The sequence below is a fragment of the Miniopterus natalensis genome, chromosome 6 (genome assembly GCF_054644295.1).
Source record: "Miniopterus natalensis isolate mMinNat1 chromosome 6, mMinNat1.hap1, whole genome shotgun sequence".
Classification (NCBI taxonomy): Eukaryota; Metazoa; Chordata; class Mammalia; order Chiroptera; family Miniopteridae; genus Miniopterus; species Miniopterus natalensis.
The window spans coordinates 28,885,385-28,907,327 of NC_142086.1; the positions used below are offsets into that span (position 1 = coordinate 28,885,385).

General features: G+C 40.2%; 1 protein-coding gene across 1 annotated transcript; it reads right to left on the reverse strand.

Annotated features, from left to right (window-relative positions):
* Nucleotides 1-1,322: 1,322 nt before the first annotated feature.
* LOC107543058 (ferritin, heavy subunit-like) lies at nucleotides 1,323-5,099 on the reverse strand. Its single transcript, XM_087818129.1, has 4 exons — nucleotides 4,989-5,099; nucleotides 4,160-4,303; nucleotides 3,079-3,204; nucleotides 1,323-1,614 (listed from the first exon to the last, which is right to left on the reverse strand). The coding sequence occupies exons 1-4, from the start codon at nucleotides 5,082-5,084 to the stop codon at nucleotides 1,462-1,464; spliced, it is 519 nt and encodes a 172-aa protein (XP_087674255.1). The 5' UTR covers nucleotides 5,085-5,099; the 3' UTR covers nucleotides 1,323-1,461.
* Nucleotides 5,100-21,943: the final 16,844 nt, after the last annotated feature.

The window sequence follows — 21,943 nt, forward strand, 5'->3', positions numbered from 1 at the left end:
AGCTTACTTCAATAGCACTTGTTTGATTAGCTGTGTCTATTTCAATATTCAACCCACTTGTTAACTTGAATTTTTTCCAAGGTATACCTAATTGGATCTTTCTATGACTGCTTCTCATTTCAAAAGAGATACTTCTAAGATTAAATGTTTTAAGCTGTCTCAATTTCAGTTATCTGTTGTCTTTTTTAAAGTTGAATTTATTGGGGTGACATCCGTTAATAAAACCATACAAGTTTCAAGTGTACAACTCAATAAAACATTTGCATACACCGAAAGTCAAGTCTCTTTCCATCCCCATTTGTCCCCTTTGTCTACTTCCACCTCCGCCCACCCACCCCTTCCCTGTGGCTATCACCACACTGTTGTCTCTGTGTGCACGTGTATGTGTATAAAAATTTTTTTAACCCCTTCACCTTTTTTTATCTAGTCCCCCAACTGTCAGTCTGTTGTATGTATCTGTTTCTGTTTGCTTTGTTTGTTAAATTATTTTGATTATATTCTATATATAAGTGAAATTATATAGTATTTGTCTCTCTGGCTTATTTCACTTCGCATAATGATTCCATTATGTATTCGCTTTCCTCAAGTTTCAGAAGTGGCACTACTATATAAACTATAATATATAATCTGAGCAGGTGCTGTTCTAGATACTTTACATATATCATTTACTTAATCCTCTCATTAACTTTATGAACTATGTACTATTAACCCCACTTTAAAGATGACTACACTGTCAATGAGTGAGGTGAACTCTCAAGGCCACGGAGCTCCTAGCCACTCAAGCTTGCTTGGGCTTCGCTTGCTCCTGAAAGCAGTTCCCTGCTGGCTGCCAGCCTGCCCACAGCGGAGAGGGAGGCACAGCCACACGCTTGTTTGCAGTCTTAGTTGCCCGTGTGCCTTCCTGTTCCCTTTGCGTACCTCAGGCTCTGAAAGGGCACCAGGTTCGCAACAGCCTGTCCATTGTAACTCTTTCAGGTGAGTCACCATTTCTAGACCAAGAGCTCTTTGTTTAAGTTTAGCTTCACCATTAAATAGGAGAAAATCCCACTATTTTGTGAACTTTAAATCTGTAGGATATATAGCATACAAGTTGAAAGGAAGGAAAACAGTGAGATCTAAGGTTTTACTACTTCATTTTTACTGTATCTACTTGGACTCTGAAATTCCCAAATCCTGACTCTGCATCTGAGTTTTGTTGGGATCATGGGAGAAGGGGGGAAAGCTTTTCTAATGCACCCACTATCCTCAGGAAGCTTTCACTAAACTCACATTGATGGAATTTAACCTTTTTTTGTGCTTCAATAGCAATCTTTTTACACACAGTTATAATGCAAAAGCCAATTTATTTGTACACACAGCAATGAAGGAAAGCAGTCTTCTGTCGAATGAAGAAGAGTAAGATTCTTAAGTAGCCGATTTGGGGAGCAACAATGGAAAGACTTGCTTTGCTGCCTTCAGACGTTAGCTCTCTTTACCTGACGCTTCAGCAGGCTTCTTAAACGGGTCTTCCTCCTCGGCCTTCTTTTCTAATCCCTTATGATAGACAATCTGGCGTTCTAGGTAGTTTGTGTTCCTCTTCTGTTTATCCAAGTACTTTCCCAAGAAGCGTACGAGCTACAGAAATAAAACAGGGGAAGACTCCTAAGAACCTTGTCTGCAACGGGAGGCAATCAAAAATCTTGCTACCCAAATTACAGCTTACGGACCCACAGTCCTGGGAGCGTGTCAGAAATACAGAAACTCAAGCCCCACTGCAGACCTACTAAATCAGAGCCTGCATTTTAAGAAAGGACTAGGTAGTTCATATGCACATGAAAGTTCAAAGAACACTTATCTAAGACATTTAAGACCTCCAGGTGAATACAAATATCCACTTTCAAGGAACATGAGTGTCAGGGTATCTCATCAAAAGTACAGAGTAAGCCCTAGCCCGTTTGGCTCAGTGGTTAGAGCGTTAGCCCTTGGACTGAAGGGTCCCGGGTTTGATTCCGGCCAAGGGCACGTGCCTCGGTTGCAGGCTCCATGGAGCCAGGACACAATGCTATAGATCCCCCTAGCATCTCAGGAAATCAAAGTGAGAAAAATGCCCTTGTACAAAAGTTATCAACCCTAGATGCATATTGGGCTCGCTTAGGAGCTCTGACCAGGTCAGGGAGCATGTGGAAGGCAACCTATCAACGTGTCTTGATGCTTCTCTCTCTCTCCTCTTCCCTCCCTCCCTTTCACTCTCGGAGAAGCAATGGAAAAAATATCCTCGGGTAAGGTTTGGAAAAAAAAGTACAGATTAATTTAAACAAGCTGCCACCTCAGTGGCTTCCCACCCTCTTTTGAATCACATGGAGCTTTCAAGTAGGTGCCCAAACCCGATTCCCAAAGACTTCGATTTAAGTGGTCTGGCATAAGGCTTAGGCATTTATACGTCTTTGGAGCTCCTAAAGGAGCCCAATATGCATCTAGGGTTGATAACTTTTGTACAAGGGCATTTTTCTCACTTTGATTTCCTGAGATGCTAGGGGGTTAGTGAGAAAGAATTTACCAACACCAGGAAGACTTCAGAGAAGTCCATAGAATAATAAATCACCGTTAACATTCACTTTTGCAGGGATGATCTAGGACAGTGATTCTCAAAGTGTGGCCCCTGGCCAGCAGCATCATAACCTGAAAACTTGTTAGAAATGCAAATTCTCAGACACTACTTGAAACTAATTGAGTCAGAAATTCTGGAGGTGGGGCCTGGCAGGTTGTTTGCGTAAGCCCTCCAGGTGATTCTGGCACCCATTAACGTTTAAGCACTTCTTGTCTAGATTTAAAAGCCAGCACCAAAAGGAATTTTGTTTAATTATCCAGAGCTCATTTTTCCCTGGGGAAATCTTCCCCATCTTGTGGTGAGTTGCATTCCTTCTTACAGGACACCTACTCTTTCTCCTTCCAATCTATTCCCAGAAGTAGGTTAATATACTTCCTTGGGGGAAACAAGTGCATGTTGGATGATCCACTGCCTTGGATCCACTTCTCAGAAGCAAGTCATAATCCAGGAGTGAGAGATGGCACTGCTTTCAGAACCAGTTAACTACTTACATCAGATTCATTGTTGGCAGAAGCTGTGGTCTTCAGGTCTAGCAGGAGCTTGGTTAACTCGTTCTCCAACTCCAGGGCGCACTCTAGAGCTTGCAGGCCAGTTCCCCAGTTGTCTGTCTCAGGCCTCTGTTGGAGAGAAACTGGGAAGTCACCTCAGGCACAGCTTTCCTACATCCGACTTCCTGGGTTGTAGTATGACTAGGTTTGTATAACCCAATAGTTTCTAAACTTTGTGGCACGATGCAATCAGCCAAGCATCTTAAATCCTGATGTCTGGATTTCAGCTGCAGACGTCATGAGTTCACTGGCATGGAGTGCAACCTCGGCATCAGGGTTTTAAAAGCTCCCCGTGCAATTTTAATGTGCTTCCAAAGCTTAGGTGCCACAAGCACAGAACGTGCACTATTCCATTAGCTTTCCAATTCCATGATAGTGGTTTAGTTCCATTCCTACAAGACATTTACTAGTTCTCATTTATAAAGCTGGAGTTAAAAGAACCCCTCAGATAACTAGGGATGTTTCTAGATGTAATATCCCCAGCTAAGGTTTAGATGAGTTCTTTTAAGTGTCTGTCCCAGTGAAAAAGAGTTTGTTTCACTACACTGAAGAGGTAGCTATTTTAAATACCTGCACGTGCATCTGAATTAGTCTAAAGATCTGATAGAGGATGCTAACTGTTCTAGAAGAGGCCATAACAGTTGCGCTTCTCAAACTACACAGAGCAGTAGAATCACCTGGAGGGCTCGTTAAAATAAGCTCCTTGGACCCAGCCTAGAGAATCTAATTCTGTGTGTCCATGAATTTGCATTTCTAATGAGTTCTTAAGTGCTGCTGATGCTGCTGGTCCAGAGACCACACTAGGTGTGGTTCATTGAGAAAAGCTAAACAAGCATTTAGTGGCTGCAATTTACTCAAAATTATATGAAGAGTCTACAAAGAAGATATATGCTTGCCCTCAAAGTTGGGTAACCCATATTATACACAGGATTATAATAACTAACAAGTTAGGTAGCAACTAATAATTTAGCTCTAGACCCAGCAAAGGCCCCATTAAAATCACCATGACAAGTTACATAGTCACCTTAATCACCGGAATGCAGATTTTACTCTCACGTTTTCTTAGATATTTTAGGAATTGCCTTCCATGCTCCCTCTTCACCTCAGCTTGGTCTTCAAAGAATGAAGCAAAAAGTGGTGGTTCCCTCTCTTCAATGTACTGACAGGCCTGGGACAGAGGCGAGAATGGGGAGAGATTGGAAGTGAGATGAGCTGATTTTTAAGACTGGAAATCTTATACAAACTCACTTTACTGTCTCCGTGGGTATCCGAAAGAGGCCTTCTTTGTCTGAGGTCCTCAGTTTGTCCTTTGACTTCCAGAAGGCCCCGTCTGTCTCTCAAACCCAGGCTACCTCAAAGAGAAGCCACCCAGATTTTAATATGCTGAGGCCTAATCTTTGGGCTATTATGGCCTCTTCAAGGATCAGATTTGTGAACCCCATATGCTAGCACTTATCTCCAGTAATTGTGTAAACACAGCAAAAGTCCAGCATAAACTAAGTGACATTTTAAAATTAATCTATTTCACCAATCCTGACACATCTACATTAATTCTAAAATAGAATATGGGTGAAAAATTATTTATTCACTCTACCACCAGCGTCTGATGCCCATATCATTTTGGGAACCCACTGGAAAGAACTGTGATTCTTCCTATCATAGCCCATAGTTTGCAATCACAGCTCTAAATCAATTAGGCCACAAAGCAGCAAAATCCTAGCCACTAAATTGCTGTTTCATCTATCTTTCCACCACAAACATGGGCATAACCACCATTACTAAGGAGACACAAAATATATCACCCAGATCAGAGCTGAAACCTCCCTTCCAGCGGCTCAAGAACCCTTACTAACCATAGATAAATAAGCATCACTGATGTGCAGCTCATAAGATGCCACATAATTAACAGCAACCCTACACTCTTCAGAGAGGGGGTGGTGGGATGCCATCTCAGCTTTAGAGAAAACCAGGCGTAAACAGTGCTACCCAGCAACCTAATGCACTTCTTAAATACTAGTAGGCAGATAGCCAGCCCACTTTCATACAGCTGAAAACTAGATGAAATTTCACCCAGCTGAGATGAACAGCTACTTATCTACTAATGAGGACATTGTTTCTGCATGAAAGAACCAATCTGACCAGAGAAAAAGGTGGGGAAAATAAGTTAATTCACCTAAATATCCCAGCCAGTGTTGAGTACTCTCTCTCACGTTTTCTCCATGATTTGAGAAGGCTGATTGACTTCCTGAATGGAGAAGTAGTAACAGAGAAGATGCATTAGCTTTAATTTATTTCTTTCTTTAAAAACTATTTTTTTGCACATCATGCTAGGTCCTATGGGGAACCTAAGAAGACTGACTAAAATGCATTCTTTGCCTGTAAAGAACATACCCCCCCCCCCGACACACCTTTAGGGAACATACCCTCCCTACACACCCCATAAGGTTGCATCACACATAATTGATCTTAAGACACGATAAGAAGGAGGTTCTGAAGTGTCAAAGCATATTTAGCTGAGGGGATTACTGCAGATTTCATTGATAAGTTGGCACTTGAAATTGGCCTTGGAAGGTAAGAAGGTAGGGAAACAGAAATGGAAGAAGCGTGTTCAACCTGGAGAACAGGCACACATAATAATGGTTTCTCCACACTGCAGTAAGACTGCTCCATTTGGCTCCTTTCTCAAGTGGTCTCCCAAAAGTTCTTACCTGCCTCAATATACCCCTTCTTTATTAGCTTCCTTTGAGAGTAGAGATAGTTTTACTTGTCTTGGTAGTCCCACAGCTCATAATGAAGTGTTTTGTAAATAATAGGTATGGAATTTAAAAAATCTGGATGATAAAGATTTTACTTATTGGAAGATATGAGAGTTTGGATATTTCTGGATAGGTCACCTTAAGATCTTAAGAAAAGATAATATCTTTTCATGTAAACATTCCATGGTTCTACCATTCCATCTGGGCCAAAACACAGAACTGGATACATATGAAGAAAATGTTCTTGTTCTTGTAGATTAAATACTATTAAGAAATATTGCTATCTAGCCTGGCCAGGTGTGGCTCAGTGGTTGAGCATCAACCTAGGATCCAGGAGATTGCAGTTTGATTCCCAGTCAGGGCACATGCCTGGGTTGTGGGCTCCATCCCCAGCTGGGGGCATGCAGGAGGCAGCTGATCAATGACGACTCTCATCATTGATGTTTCTATCTCTCTCCCTCTCTCCCTTCCTTTCTGAAATCAATAAAGATATATTTAAAAAAAGAAGAAGAAGAAAAAGGGCATATTGCTATCTAATCATTTAAAAACAACCTCACAATATACAGAACAAAATATACAGAGGAAAGAAACACATTAGCAACATCAGTAACAGTTGTGTTAGTATGGTAGCTTTACAGGTGATTTTTTTCCTATTTTCCATCTTTTTCAAACTTTCATATATATATATATATGAAATATTTCATATATATGCACATATTTCACATGCACATATATGTATATATACATATATATATGAGCACATATTTCTTCATTTTGATAAAGGAGTCTAACAGCTACCTTTTTTTTAAAATCTTTATTGCTGAAGGTATTACAGGTGTCCCCTTTTTTCCCCTCAATGATCCCCTCCACCCTGCATCCACCCCACCCGCAGGCCTTCCCCATACTATTTATGGTCTGTGCCCATGGGTTATGCATATATGCATAGAAGTTCTTTGATTATGCTCTCTCCCCCACTCCTCCCCCCACTCCCCCATTCCCGCCTTCCCTCTGAGATTCCTCAGTCTAACAACTACCTTTCTAGAGAATTAGCACAATGGAAGCTCCACATACATATATTGTTTTTTTCTTATTACAAATGTAATGCTTGGTCATTGTAAAGTATCCCAAAATTGCAGAAATATATAATGTAGAAATTATAATATATAATGTAGAGAGCCCATGGATAGCACTGTAGTTCCAACATATATTTTATTTTATTTTTAAATATATATTTATTGATTTCAGAGAGAGGAAGGGAGAGGGAGAGAGAAAGATAGAAACATCAATGATGAGAGAGTCATTGATCAGCTGCCTCCTGCATGCCCCCCACTGGGGATGGAGCCCGCAACTCGGGCATGTGCCCTGCCCGGGAATCGAACCCCTATCGCCTGGATCCTAGGTCAACGCTCAATTGCTGAGCCACACCCGGCCGGGCCCAATATATATTTTAAATCTAAATTAATTCATAATACCACTATTAAATTTTGGTAACCTGACGAATTGACTTTTGAATTATAGGATATGCTCAGACTGGTCCATGCACCCTCTCCCTTGGAATGTGCTGGAAACACATTTTTTAAAAAACAAAACAAAACAAAACAAAACACCAATTTCTTAAATTTTTTTTTTTTAACCTAACACAAACTTTCTGTCATTACAATGTCACTTTACCTTGTCATCTCCCTAATGATTAAGGAAAAAGCAAGGGACTCTTTTCTGGACTTAATCCTAAACAAGAAATTTTTATCTTTAAAATAAAATAACTTTAGGAGAGTATTTTTTATTCTCTTTATTGTGTTCTTTTTGCACATATATTCCCCATTAGTTTACAGGCTTCATGAAGAAAGGGCCTAAGTCTTAGTTGTCTTCATATCTCCCAGAGCATTTACTACAGTGCCTTGCCCATAGGAAGCACCCAATAAATTATATTGACTGATAATTTGAAAGAAAAAGAAACCTAAAAGTTGAAAGCTATTGGTTGTCAAAGAAGAAACAATGGGCTGAGTCAGATGAGTACTTTGTACTTTAGAAAAGTAGATATTAAGTCTCTAAAATTCATGGACAGGTAGAAAGCTGGGAATTCCACGTCATGAGTCTTTAAAAGAAAAGACAGCATTTAACACAGATGGGGGCACTGAGTGGGTTCTTAAATGTTTATGGATGAAAGAGTGAATGAATGAAGTAATTGATCAAAATAGCAAAATGGTAGGCTTTAAAAGCTAAGATGTCACAAGTGATATTGGTGACAAAAACGGATGGCATCTACAGAAATCCATGTGCCTACACACACACCCTGCAGCCTCTCCTTCCAGGCTTAGTGCAGCTATCATATACTCTGAGGTATGTTTTCTGACTTTTACAGTCTGGGTTTGGTATCCCCACCTTTGTGCTCCTTGGTTACAGTAATCATTTCCATACCTTTGTTAGAATAGCTATTTTCAAAAAGATAAGAAATAACGTGTTGGAAAGGATATGGAGATAAGGAAATCCTTGTATACTGTTAATGAAAATGTAACTCAGTGTAGCCACTATGGGAGAAACTATGGAGGTTCCTCAAAAAATTAAAATAGAACTACCATTCGATCCAGAATTTTACTTCTGGATATTTATCTGAAGAAAATGAAAACACTAATTCTAAAAGTTATGTGCATCCCCATGTTCACTGCAGCATTATTTATAATAGCCAATATGTGGAAATAACCTAAGTGTCCATCAATGGATGAATGGATAAAGAAATTGTGTACATATACATATACACACAATGGAATATTATTCAGTCATAAAAACAAATAAAATCTTGTCATTTGTAACAACATGGATGGACCTCAAAGGCACTATGCTAAGTGAAATAAATCTGACAGAGCAAGACAAATACTGTATGCTTATGTGGAATCTAAAAAAACAAAACAAAAAACCAAGGTCATAGATACAGAGAACAGATTGTTGGTTGCCAGAGGCAGGAAGTGGGGGGATGGGTAGGAGAAATGGGTAAAGGGAGTCAAAAGGTAAAAATTTAAAAAAATAAAAATAAATAAATAAATAAAGTTTATCTGGAAAGGCAAAGGACCTAAAATAGTCAAAACAATTTTTAGAAGAAAAACAACCTGATTTCAAGACCAACCCTAAGGTTAATCAAGACAGTGTGGTGTTGGCATACAGGTGAACATACAGCACCATAGAGTTTAGAAATAAATCTATCTATATATTATTAGTTGATTTTCAACAAAGGTACCCAAGGTAATTTTAAAAAGCCACACTGAAAGATTTTATTACCAATAAAAGCTTCTTAAGAGTATGCCTGAAGAATTAACAAACTTTTTCTTATATGAAGTTCTGAGAATCAAAGTGAAAGGTAGGAACCACGTAAAAGTGCAGGGCTACCAAATCATGTTGTGTGTTGTCTAACGAATACACCAAGTCCTGGGCAGCACTCGTTTCCAAAGTATTTAGATACAATAAAAGTATAAATCCACATATTTGAATTAAATCAAATATCAAATCCTCTGCTATTTGAAAAACTGACCTGATGACAAAAAAACCTCCACTTCAGAAAATTATTTTCTTTTTTTTTTTCAATATATTTCTATTGATTTCAGAGAGAGGAAAGGAGAGGGAGAGAGATAGAAACATCAATGATGAGAGAGTCATTGATCAGTTGTCTAGCCCGCTACCTGGGCATGTGGCCTGACCGGAAATCGAACCCCGATCCCCTGGATCCTAGGTCGACGCTCAACCGCTGAGCCACGCCCAGCCGGGCCCAGAAAATTATTTTCTTTAATAATTTGTTAACATATGATGTTTCTGTCACATATGTTGCATCTTATTTTTTATACTTTTATCAGATCTGATTAGCACCAAAAAATTGACAGTAGCGTAGAAACTGACCACAAAACTCTGGACAGCCAGGACAACTGAGTCATATGCCCATAACGGGGTTGAAAAAGATGAGCCGATGAAGGCCACCCAGTACATGACCATAAGGAAACTCGCCTGCACCAGGAGGGTCTGAGCGGCCTTTTCTCTGGGGAAGTTCTTGGGGACAGGCTGGTGGTAGTGCTGGGACTGCCTCTGACGTCTGCACGTGCGAGCAGCGTAATTCCTGAACAGGAGGCATCTTTTACTAGTGGCACCATGAGAAACAGGCTCCAGATGATGTAGGTTATAGAGGACAGTGAGGAGAATTTACTGGCATTTAGCAGATTGGTCTTGGTCACAGTGGAAGACACAGTGTAGGAGATAAGGTTACTACTGAAAGACAAACTGAGGACCCACAGAAGATGTAACTGGTGGGTTTCTGTGTAAACCCGGCGGACCAGGCGGTCCTGGGGCCGATGATGATGATCTGGAGCATGCTCAGGAGGCAGGTGTTGCAGATGGAGAGGCCCCTCATTACCTTGCTCATGTAGAAAACCACTTAACAGTTGAAGGCATTCTGAAAACTCAGTGACTCACAGAGGTCTGGGGACACCAAGAACAGTAGGGTGAGGAGCACCGGTCCGTGGACAAGGGCCCAGTGACAGGTGGTCATGTGGATGGCCTTAGGCCTGAGACCCAGAAGGAGTGGAGAAGTAGAAATGTGTGAGCTGAGACCAATGCCGGCTTGGAACAAAAGGCATTTTTTAATGAAAATGACCATCTTAATGGAAAAAAGGGAAGATTTTATATTTTAGAAAAAAATAGACTCCCACCATCATTCCATAATAAAATTAAAACATTTCCATCATCATTTTAATTTTGCCTATTTATTCTTGATTAACTCTATCTCATAAAATTTTAATAATACAGACTTGGCATGAGTTTCGACACCAAATAATTCCTATATATTAAACACCATCCACAGTCATACCTACATCAGCTACACATGGTCTATCCCTTTTTAATACCTGGGGTTAAAAGTGCTTTAGGAAGCACTTCTTTGCTTTCTGCATTCCTTCATTTCATATTCACAACCCAGCACAGTGCTGTGCATATAAAAATAAGTCATGAGTATTTGTACAAATGAGCTAAGTATATTTTATGCTAACAGAAAACAGAATCAACAAAGAGATTTCAGAAAAAAATCATGTTCTTTGAGTCTATCCCACCTCACATCACTTTGACATTTTTTATTTTTCTTCCTTCCTCCACATTTAAGTGCCCTTGTGATTACTTGGGGTCCAACCTGATAATTCAGGATAATCTCTCTATCATAAAGTAAGTGGATTATCAACCTTGATTCCATCTTCACCTTAATTCCCTCTTTTTCATATTACCTAATATGCCAGTGGTCTGGAGTTTGAGATGTGTCCGCCTTTTTGCAAACTGTATCTACTAAAAATGACCCTGACTCTCTCCCAGTTTAGTTTTCAAACCAGAGAACCCTTATGTAAACTCTTCATTTCAGAAGGGGATTGTGAAAGCCCTCAATTTTCAAGAAGATGAACAAATACCTCCCCCATACACACTTAGTTATATTTGTGGACTCTTTTATATTGAAAAAAAAATGAAAAGCCAGTAAAAGTATAAAATTTGATGAACAGCAAATAATCCTGTGTACAATATAAGATATTTGAGATTTGTTCTTTAATCCTCTAGATATGCCTTTTTTTTCCCCCTAAATTGTTCCCTACAGGCTGAAACTTTATCACATACAATTCTAATAAGAGTATGTAAGATTGTAGCTTTCAAAATGAATACAGTTTTTGTGGCTGAATAAAAGATCATTGTACATAAACTTAATGTACCCTAGGGAAATTATAAATCATCTACTTTCAATAGGCTCTAGGAAACAGAAATAAGCAGGTATTATGATCTGGTATGATAAAGGATACAGACATAAAACACTTCATAGGAAATAAAGTGCAGAAGGAACAGGAACACATTAGTATTTTAGACTGCATGGTTTCTCTGGAGACATAATCGCAAGTGCCAAAAACTTGTATCTAAATTCACCATAATAGCCACTTCTGTTACTTCCATGGACAAATATTGATTTGTGGTCCTTACTTTAAATGCACGTTTCAATGAAAAATGAAAAATAAGACTTTTACTATTCCCTTCATCTACCAAAAACAACCTGGCCGTTTTCCAACAAAAGGGCAAGTGTGATTTCTTAAAAGAGACTTTAGTGTCTTTATTATATACAATTATGTCATTTTTTCTTAAAATGAACACAGACCATTGCATGAAGTTTTCTACATTGGTTTTAAACACACTCGTCATCACCATCATCATCAGATTCTCACCACCACCACTACCACCACCACCACCAAGAGCAACAAAAAACTTCTAAATGATTGCTAGTCTGGACAATACATTTCCTGGTCAGCATCCCTGAACTGCTAGCGCCCCTGGACTGCTGCGGGGGACACAGGGCTGGGGGTATTGAGTGTGAAAGTGGATTGTTTTCAGCTGGTCTGGATCGACCATATGCTTACCTGCAGAGATATTTACTCTTGGCCAACACTATAAAATTTATTATCTAAACAGAAAAGATGTTCTTTAACCATCTAGAGATGAAAGAGGCATAAGAACATCGTTTGTGTGAATGTCTAAGGGAAAGCAATTCTAAAAATTTTGTAACGAAAGGCAAATGATGGTACTGAACATGGGTATCTGATCTATTCTCCACTTTTATTCTTATCTTTAGGAGTTAACGTCCACATTAATGAAAGTTGATCATAGTAATTTCAGAATAAAAAGAAAGCGAGGGTGAAGGGAAGAAATAAACTATAACAGAGCCCAGAAATGAGAGTGGATTCTTAAAAAAAAAAAAGTGAAAAGATACCTAAAGAGAAATTTAATCTCTTTCAAATTCTTATCAGAGTTCCATGCCAGAAAAACCCATGCCATTACAAAAACCTAATAGTTTTAAAAATAATTGCTATGTATCAGGCACTGTGCTAAACAGCTGACATCTTATTTCCTCTTATTCACATAAAAACACTTGAGAAATCTTCTTGTCTGTACTTTACAGGCGAGGAGCAGAAGTTCCGTGAGGCGCATTAACAGGAGCTGCTAAGCACAATAATGAACTGAGTCGGGTGGGTAGACATTTCCTGGACCGGGGGGGCTTTCAGTTTGATTTTGAGCACAGAAAGGAAAGTAAGAAAGGCTGGAGCTGGATAATGTTTCTCCCGTGAATCATCGGGAAATTGCCGTGTTGTTTTCTGTTTAAACTATCGATCTGCACAGATAGTGTCAGACGGTTGTAAAGCCCCTGTGTGTTTAACTTGTAAAGACCTTTAATCGAGGTTTGATAATGCCAAGGATAACGCTGGGAGAGCCGAAGGTCTCCCCCACAATGCAGTACTGTAATTAAAAGCCACCTTTGATTCTCTCTTGACAGATAACCAACTTGCTACATTGAACACATTCCAGGCCAGAGGCTTCGAAGCTCCAAAGTTTGCGTCCATTTTTATTGAAACCTGTCTCTGGATCTACGTTACACCCTCTCCTCACCCGTTACACGTTCTTATTTGTCTTGTTTTTCTTGACTCATTGATCGAACTCCAAGGAAACCATTAAGAAACTCCTTTCCCAACTCTATGCTCTACCATGACTTTGAATTGTAACCTTCAATTTTATTTCTGTTGCTTTTATACTCTACACAAATAATTAACTTTGGACTCATATTTGTCACCTGCAAAATGGAAAAATTGGTTTAATCATATCTTTCAGACTTTGCTTTTCTAGGTCCTAGGGGTTCAAAAAATTAACTCACATGATAGGGTGGTGGAGGCACTGCTCAGCCAGAGACTTCCTCGAATGGAGGTGTTTCTGCTTTCTGTTCACATATTAATTGGACTTCTTCATAGGATTTCATTTGAAAGGATCTGATACAAAAACAAATTTGAAAACCACTGGATTAAGCTCTTTCTATCTCAAACAGTCTAAGATAGTAATACCCTATGATTCTGCAAGCTTAACTACTCTGACAGAGGGAAGAGCTGTTTTATCTCTTTTCATTTTACATGTTTTCAGAGACTTAGACAGGTTTCTAAGAGACTTAGAGGCTAGATCTGGGGGTGATCTACAAGGCTTGGCTGAATGCACCATCGGACCTGATTGTGGCAGAGGGGCTTCCAGGGATAAATTCCTTTCTCATGAAATCATTCATAGCCACTCCACAGGTACCAGAAAACACACACACACACACACACACACACACACACACACACACACAAAACCTCATGTAATTATTTTCCCTGGCACTACTGACCCTGCTAATTTAATGTAGCAGAACAGGGCTGGTGAATTATAGGCAGAGCCAGAGCCGGGCATAACCTCAGCTCTCCCCTCCTCCGCCCTGCCCTCTCCTGCGGTCACTCCTCCCGTTCTGGCTGAGACTGAATGACAGGGCAGAACCCACGTTCACAGTATCTCTTAGGTCAGACGCTCAGAGTTGCCGCGCTTCCTGGAAATCCGCCCCAGCATCTACAGGATCACCAGACGAAATTCCCAGCTTCTGGTGCTGCGGCGGGCAGTCCACTTTTTCTCGGTGGCTGCGCAGCTCATCAGAGTCCTCCTTGCAGGACCTGCTACCTAAAAACCTAGAGGGGATGGGTACCATGTACTATGTGGTGTGTATAAATCCAGGTGGAGTGGGAGGAGTGTTTTATTACAAACTTGACTCTAGTTTGAGCTCCTAAGAAGAATTTAAAAGGTTCAAATTGTTATTATTAGCATCACTAATGTGAATAACTGTAATGCTTTCTGGAGACAGTTCCTTAGGGTGAAGAAGGAGCGGCACCGTATCTACCTGAGCTCCCCTTTCCATCTGCTTCCAGCCTCACCCCTCACATTGCACCCCCTGCGTACAGGGTGAGCTACCTCCAATTTTCGATCTGGCCGTGCCATCTTCTGCCTCAATGCCTTCCATGGAGTTCCCCTGACTTCTGAGTCAAGTACAAGCTCCTCGGCAGAGCATACAAACAGCAGCCTCATCTTGCTCGGTTCTCCACCCTGCACCGTTGGTTCCTGCCATTCCATTATCACTCCAGCTGAGGGGCAGAACCCCAACTCTTAGCCTGGCTGGGTAGAGTAATGTGAGAGTACCTCTTTTTTTTTTTCTTTTAAAAATAGTCTGTATTTCTCAAGTCTCCCTGCAACAAAGTCAATGAATGTCCCTATTGAAAATATTGCCTGTAATAATAGTGAATATTTATTGTCAGGCACTAGTGTGTTCTAAGTTCTCATTTAATCATTATAATAACCCCAAGAGATAGGTCCTATTTCTAACTTAAACTGTTGGATGAGGAAACTAAGGCACAGAGAGGTTCCATAATTATCCAAGTACACAAGTGACAAAACCAGGTTTCAAACTCTGGCAGTGAGTTTCCAGGAGCTGTCTGTCCTCTTGACCATGCTCTCATATAGTCTCTCATTAAAAATGCAGATTCCACCCAGCCGGGCATGGCTCAGCGATTGAGCATGGACCTAGGATCCAGGCGATCAGGGTTTGATTCCCGGTCAGGGCACATGCCCAGGTTGCGGGCTGCAGCCGATCAATGACTCTCTCATCATTGATGTTTCTCTCTCTCTTTCCCTCTCCTTTCCTCTCTCTGAAATCAATAAAGATATATATATATATTAAAAATATGCAGATTCCAGGGCCTATCCACAGCCTATGGGTACACATTTTAAACAAGATCCCAAGGTGATTCTTCTACACGGTTTTGAAAAGTGTTATTGTAAATTGTGTTCAAATGGAAAATAGTGGAAGGTGAGTGCCCTCTAGTGTATACACATGAGTGTCACACATTTGTTGGTGTTAATGAGTCAGTATTTTATCTGTTCTTACAAAGAGCTAGATTTCATGCTGGACAAGTTTTATGGGCTGTATCAAGATAAATTATTTCTATGACAATGACTTAACTGATTAGTACTACCATAAATTTATTGTCACAATAGCATTATGTAAATATTGCCAGAGAACTGTCTCTCCTCACACCCCAGCAGCTCCTGGAAATGCCATTTAAATATTGAAGCCTAGCCCAGCCAGTGTGGCTCAGTTGGTTGAGCATCATCTCTTGCACCAAGAGGTCGAAGGTTGGATCCCCAGTGAGGGCACACACCCGGTTGTGGGCTTGAACCCCAGTAGGGGGAGTGCAGTCGGCAGCTGATGGATATTTCTCTTTCATCCATGTTTCTCTCTCTCTCTCCTCCCTTCCTCTCTCTCTGTAAAATAAATCAATTTTAAAAACCATATTAAAGTGATCACTGCAATCTGCTAATAAAAAAACTTATTTTAAAAATAAAAAAAGTAAAAAAAATATTGGAAGGCTCCATCCCAACAAGTCCGGTTGTTAGAAATGGAGGCACAAATCCTTAGTTACAGTAACGGCTAAATGGGAAACACCAAATGCACTCTGTGCAGGAGGCAGATTTTACTCATCCTACCTGTGATGGCTGTGTCACAGCGTTGTCTTCAGTAGGTCCTGCTCCATTTATTACCTCAGAAGGGAATCAGACTTTGGGCCTTATGTTCTTCTCTTGTCCTCTTTAAATTGCAGCTGGAAGAAAGGAGAATCCACCTCTTCAGTGTGATGTGTATAAATCCCCTGTATTGTTATGTTAGACTATTGTTTATTCCCAAACAGGAAACCATCCACATATTTTTTAGGTTGGAGTTAAGTGTCTGTAACAAAAAGACCCCAAAATGTAGTGGACAAAACAAGATTGAAATGTGTTTTCTCTGATACAAATGTCCAGAGACATTAGTCCACAGAGTGGCGCTCTTACATCTACACTCAACACACGGATTCCATTTCTGGGTTCAAAGTGGCTGCTCCACTTCTGCTTTCGCATCTGTATCCCAGCCAGTGAGAAAAGGTGAGGGAAGAGCACATCCATTCCTTTTCAGGACAAACCCACAAGTGGCATAAAATAGTTTTGCTCACATTCCACTGGCCAGAATTTGGTCATAAGCTTCAAGAGAGGCCAGGCATGTCTTTAGTGAGACAGCTATATGCCCCGCTAAAACCTGGGGTACCATCATTCAAGGACGAAAGGGAAAATGGACAGCTAGCTGTCTCTGCCATAACCCACTTCATATATTTGGATATTTTCAATGTGCTTCTCTAAGCAGCCAGTTATTTGAAGAAGATGGGCAAGAAAATAAGTACCAGGTATTTCAAGGATGCCAGTTAATGAAATAATAGAATTTTTACAGAGATGCTGCTAATCCAGTTGAGAATGATGTTTTCTTCCCTTTAAGGTCCTTCATGGTAAAGACTTCTAAATTATGGATCTAGACAACTAGTTCAAAATTAGGTACAATCAGTCCTTGCAGTACATGGTTTCAATATTTACTAATTTAAGTGTTTAAATATCACCAATTTCTCAACAACCCAGTTCAAATTTCGGTTACCACATTATATAACTGTGGGTAACTGCCTAAAGTAGACACTCTGTGCTAGCTCTTCAGTCCACAAAGCACTCCATAAACAACAGGTGCACATAATGTTTACTGATCAATCATGTTATTGTTTTCAAAGCCTGTCCGTGATCGTTCAGTTCGCATCTGCTATTCAGTTTATGCACAGAGGACAGTGTGTAGCTATGCTGCTTCCTTGTTTCCCAGTGATAAACCCACTTGATATTTTTAGGAAAATGGATAACTGGAAGAGGTATCTGGCTAACAAAGATGAAAGTCCAGCAAAGAAACAAAAAGTGCTGACACTGGAAGTGAAATCTAATCAAATATACAGTGGTCCCTCAGTTTTCGAATGTAATTCGTTTCCGAAGACCGAGTTCTGAAACGCTGGAAAACCCAGGCATCCACAGCCGACCGCTGGGCCTCAGGATCTTGCCCTCGGCAGAAGCCGGGTGGCCTGTTCCACTTCCCAGGTGTGTTCGAAAACTGAAGCATTTCCTTCAGGTTTATGGCGTTAGTAACCTGAAGTGTTCGTCAGCCGAGATGTTGGAAAACTGAGGCACCACTGTAAATGGAATTAAAGAAGAAATGGCCGACCACAGTCATCACTGCCATATTTTGAGACACTTAGATATTCAGCCAGAGGAAGTCAGGATTCTCCAGAGAAACAGAACCAGCAGGATGTGTGTGTGGAGGGAGGGAGTGAGGAGTGGAGAGGGGGAGGGAGGGAGGGAGAGATTTAAGGAATTGACTCACATGTTTACGGAGGTTGGCAAGTCCCAGCTCTGCAAAGTGGGAGAGCAGCCTGGGGACCCAGATAAAGCTGATAAATTCAAGGTTTGACCAAATATCTGGGCACCAAGGCCCAACCAAGTTGATACATAAAATTAAGCATCATAGGAACTTAATGAAGGTTAACTTATGGACATAAAGGAAGAAAGTGGTTATGACAAGCCAGGGAAAGATGCCCCAAAGGAAGTGATGATGGTGAACAAACAAAAACAAACAGAACTTCACATTAAAGGAACTCTTGAAATATTTCACAACATTTAAGGCACAAAGGATAAAACGTTGGAAGTGAAGTCAAACTGAAAAAAGAGCAGGACAGTTCTCCAAGGTGTAGAAAAGGTGCTCGCCACATCATAAGTTATGCAGTAATAAGAGGGCAAGCACTGTTCAAATTATTTTTGACAAGGAAAAAGAAATGAAACACTTTAATTCTGAATATTTCTAATTCTTCAAATTATAGCATACTGAATTAATACTAGTCTCTGTATCTTTTTTATTTTTAACAGAAATTTTGAAGATCACAGGACAACCATAATTACCTCACATTGATTATTAAGGTTGATTTGTCTGACTTTAGTTTGCACTGTCATTTTTATGGTCCCTAAGTACCATGCAAAGTGGGGACCACCTGTATAATATTTCATTTGAAGAGATCATCTGATGGCTCAGATGAAATCTCTATTTCTAGGAGAATGGGAGGAGGGGGGTAACTTCTTTGTGTACCCTAAATTCCTAGTAAGGTGTCGGTGCTTAGAAAATATTAGTTTCATTGTTTTAGTGGACAATGACTGTGGGTCAGATGAAGAACAGTGGAGTAATGTTAAGAGAACATTAGAAACAAGGTCTGCACTTGGTCTACACCTCAACCCTAAACCTAAGCTTCAGTTTCTTTATCCATCACATGAGGGTAATAATAGTGGTCCTTCTATTATGGGGCTGTAATGAACACAGCACATAGGAAGTGCCAAATCAATGTCTAAGGAAAGAATGAGTGACCCAGGACTCAGTCTGACCAAGAGTAGTTGGCCTTGCAAAGTTCTCATAACCCTCTGATTACAGCTGAGGCTAGGACACTGTCTACCTGAGTGCTGTTAGGATGAGAGTAAAAGCGGTGGCAAATATTTGGAGCAAGAGAGCCAGGTCCCTTGAAGGTACATACATACCTATATTTGGACCAAGCATATTTCTTCCTTTGTCCTAGTCTTCATTCCCATTCCCTGTGACCTCTGTGCCCTCTAAATGGAGGCTGAATGGCTCAATGTGGGAAGAAGAGTGAAGGAACCAATCTTGGGTCTGGCCGTGGGTTTCCTAGTGGTGCATATTCTTGCCTTGTTAGTTTCCCTCTGTTCTCTCACTCCTTATGGCAAAAAAGAAAATAAGGACATGCTCAAGTCCTCCACCTCGAACAAAAAGATCCATCTTATAACTGCCCACCCTGAGCCACTATTGTTCTATATATTCTGTCAATTTCACTGTAGCTGCCACCTCATCTGGTTTTCTGAAGTTTCTGTTTCAAAGGCAGCCAGGGACTTCCTAAGTCCCCGAGCCCAGTAGTCAGCATGTTTCTGATCAGAGAGTGAAATTCTCTACCCACTGACCACACCGTTCTCCTAGATGACCTCTTCCCCCAAGCTTCTGTGGCAATGCACCAAAGGTCCCAAGACTTCTCGTTTCCCTTGTCCCTAAATGCCTCTGGTGCTCCACCTTCTAAATGTGAGCCCTTTTTCCTTTCGTTCTAAAAGATCTTCTCATCATTCCAGCTGTGGGTATCTCACAAGTTTCCCCTTTCAGCCCTCACCCCTCTTTGGACCCACATTTTGATTTATACAGCCCACCAGCATCTTAAGTTCAAATGTGCTTTCCCCTCCCTCTGCATTCATTCAATCTCCTCACTTCTAGAAGCAGGTCCTGGTCCTAGCTGAACAGTTAGACACAGGGGGAAAGGTCACTTTAGATAGATATAGAAAACAAAGGAACTGATTCTTGACTCCTAAGTTTATAAAGATGTTGATATGAGTTTAAGTTAAAAGATTTTAAATGTGTATTTTCCAAAAAGAGTAGTCTAGTCCATCAGATGAGACGAATTCTCCATGATATGAGTGAAAGCAGATTTTTATCTCATCTGCAAATACCACTGGTTGCCAGCACCATGAAATCATGGATGCAGGTACCCGGGAGCAATGGGAAGTGCCTTTTGTATTGCTGTCTGATGAGGACTCTCTCAGCAGTAGCCCAATGCCCATTGTTCCTTGATTGCTTAACAGAAAGGACTCCTGCATGTTTCCCAACACCTTATTCCCAATATTTTCCTAAATGAGCACCCCTTTGCAGTTGACCCATGATATTCTGAGGTCTCCTAGAACAGATGTTGAGAGCATTGTATAGTAAAGGGGTGGGTGGCCCGGAAGCTCCTGTATCCAGGCAAATGGACAACTGGAGAGCTTTTGGCTGTTTGGTGGAAACAACTCTTTTAATAACTATCTGGATCAAACTGATTACCTCTTGTCCCCCCTATATTTCTAGTTCTTTTTGAATTTTATATTTCTGTTAATCTAAGATTCATAGGCTTAATACTCTGCAATCATAGTTAAAAATTTCTCTCTATAGTGGGTATCTATGAAATTATCTGTTCACTATATTCCCCTTTTTAAAAGTAACATTCCACACTCACTACCCACCCTCCCTAACACTAATTATAGTGGGAGGTCCCCACGTTCTAACATGATTTCATCCATCTGCTACCGCTGGCCATTGTTGATTGGTTGTAGGGTGGGCATCTGAACTAAGATGGAATATTTAGAGTAGTAGGAAGACTTAAGTTGCAAGTAAAAGAAAATCTGATGAACTGTACCTTAATTTATTTTTTTCCCAAATGACAAGAACTCCAAAGCTTAGGCAACCCAGGGCTGGTGCATCTGCTCAAGGATGTCATCAGGACCCAGGCTCCTTCTATCTTACTGCTCTACAAACGCTTTCATGGGACTTTCATAATCTTGGTTACAAATGGTTGCTGGAATTCCAGATATCACATGCATATTACTATAGGAAAGAATTATTGAGGGAGCTAAAGGCAGAGAAGGCAAAGGATTAAAGGAACAGTTATTATGATTCTCTTTTATTAAATGTTTCTAGAGTAATTGGGTGTTATATGCGCCTCTATAAAAAACTAATTTTAAAATTACTTCAGTTAATAAAAAAGCAAGTTAGCAAGACCAAATTGAATTGGATCTTTACTATACATTTAGCTTTAAAAATCAACTATTTTAATGATCTATGTAAACACTTGCCTCTAAAGGCCTAAAAGTTTAAAATAAAAAAATTCTAGCACAAAAATAGAATAAAAATCTTTAAAAATCCACTTTTTGCTAATCTCATTCCCATGACCCCATCACTACCCTCATTAGAATTTCTGATAAATTTGAAGAAGTGTGTCAAGACAAACATATGTGATTGACAATACTTTGTTCATAATTAGCCTGAGTTTCTGTATCTAGCCAAAAGTAAATGAACTGAGTCACTGTGATCATATATTTCTTAAGTTTGATATTCAAAATTTGGAATTGGTAAAAATTGTACAATTTAGTAAAGCTAGTGTTGAGTGTGTGTGTGTGTGTGTGTGTGTTTAGAAAGCAGTAAAGCTGTGTCAGAGGGATGTCAGAGGCCTTTTCAATTCTCTGTGGAAAAGGGCAGATTAATATACAATCAGCAGGCCCAAAGTCAGTTACGTTCAACAGAGTTTTGGAGAAGAGGAGGGGTAAAGTCCATAAGGATTCTGAGAAGCATGCAGTTTGAAAGATTATACCTATATCTTCTGAGTTTGTATAAGGCTAGTCAGGTTCTTTTTGGCTGCTAGGGTCACATAAAGCATAAAGCAGTATAGAAAACTGGGTTCACAAAACGATGAGAA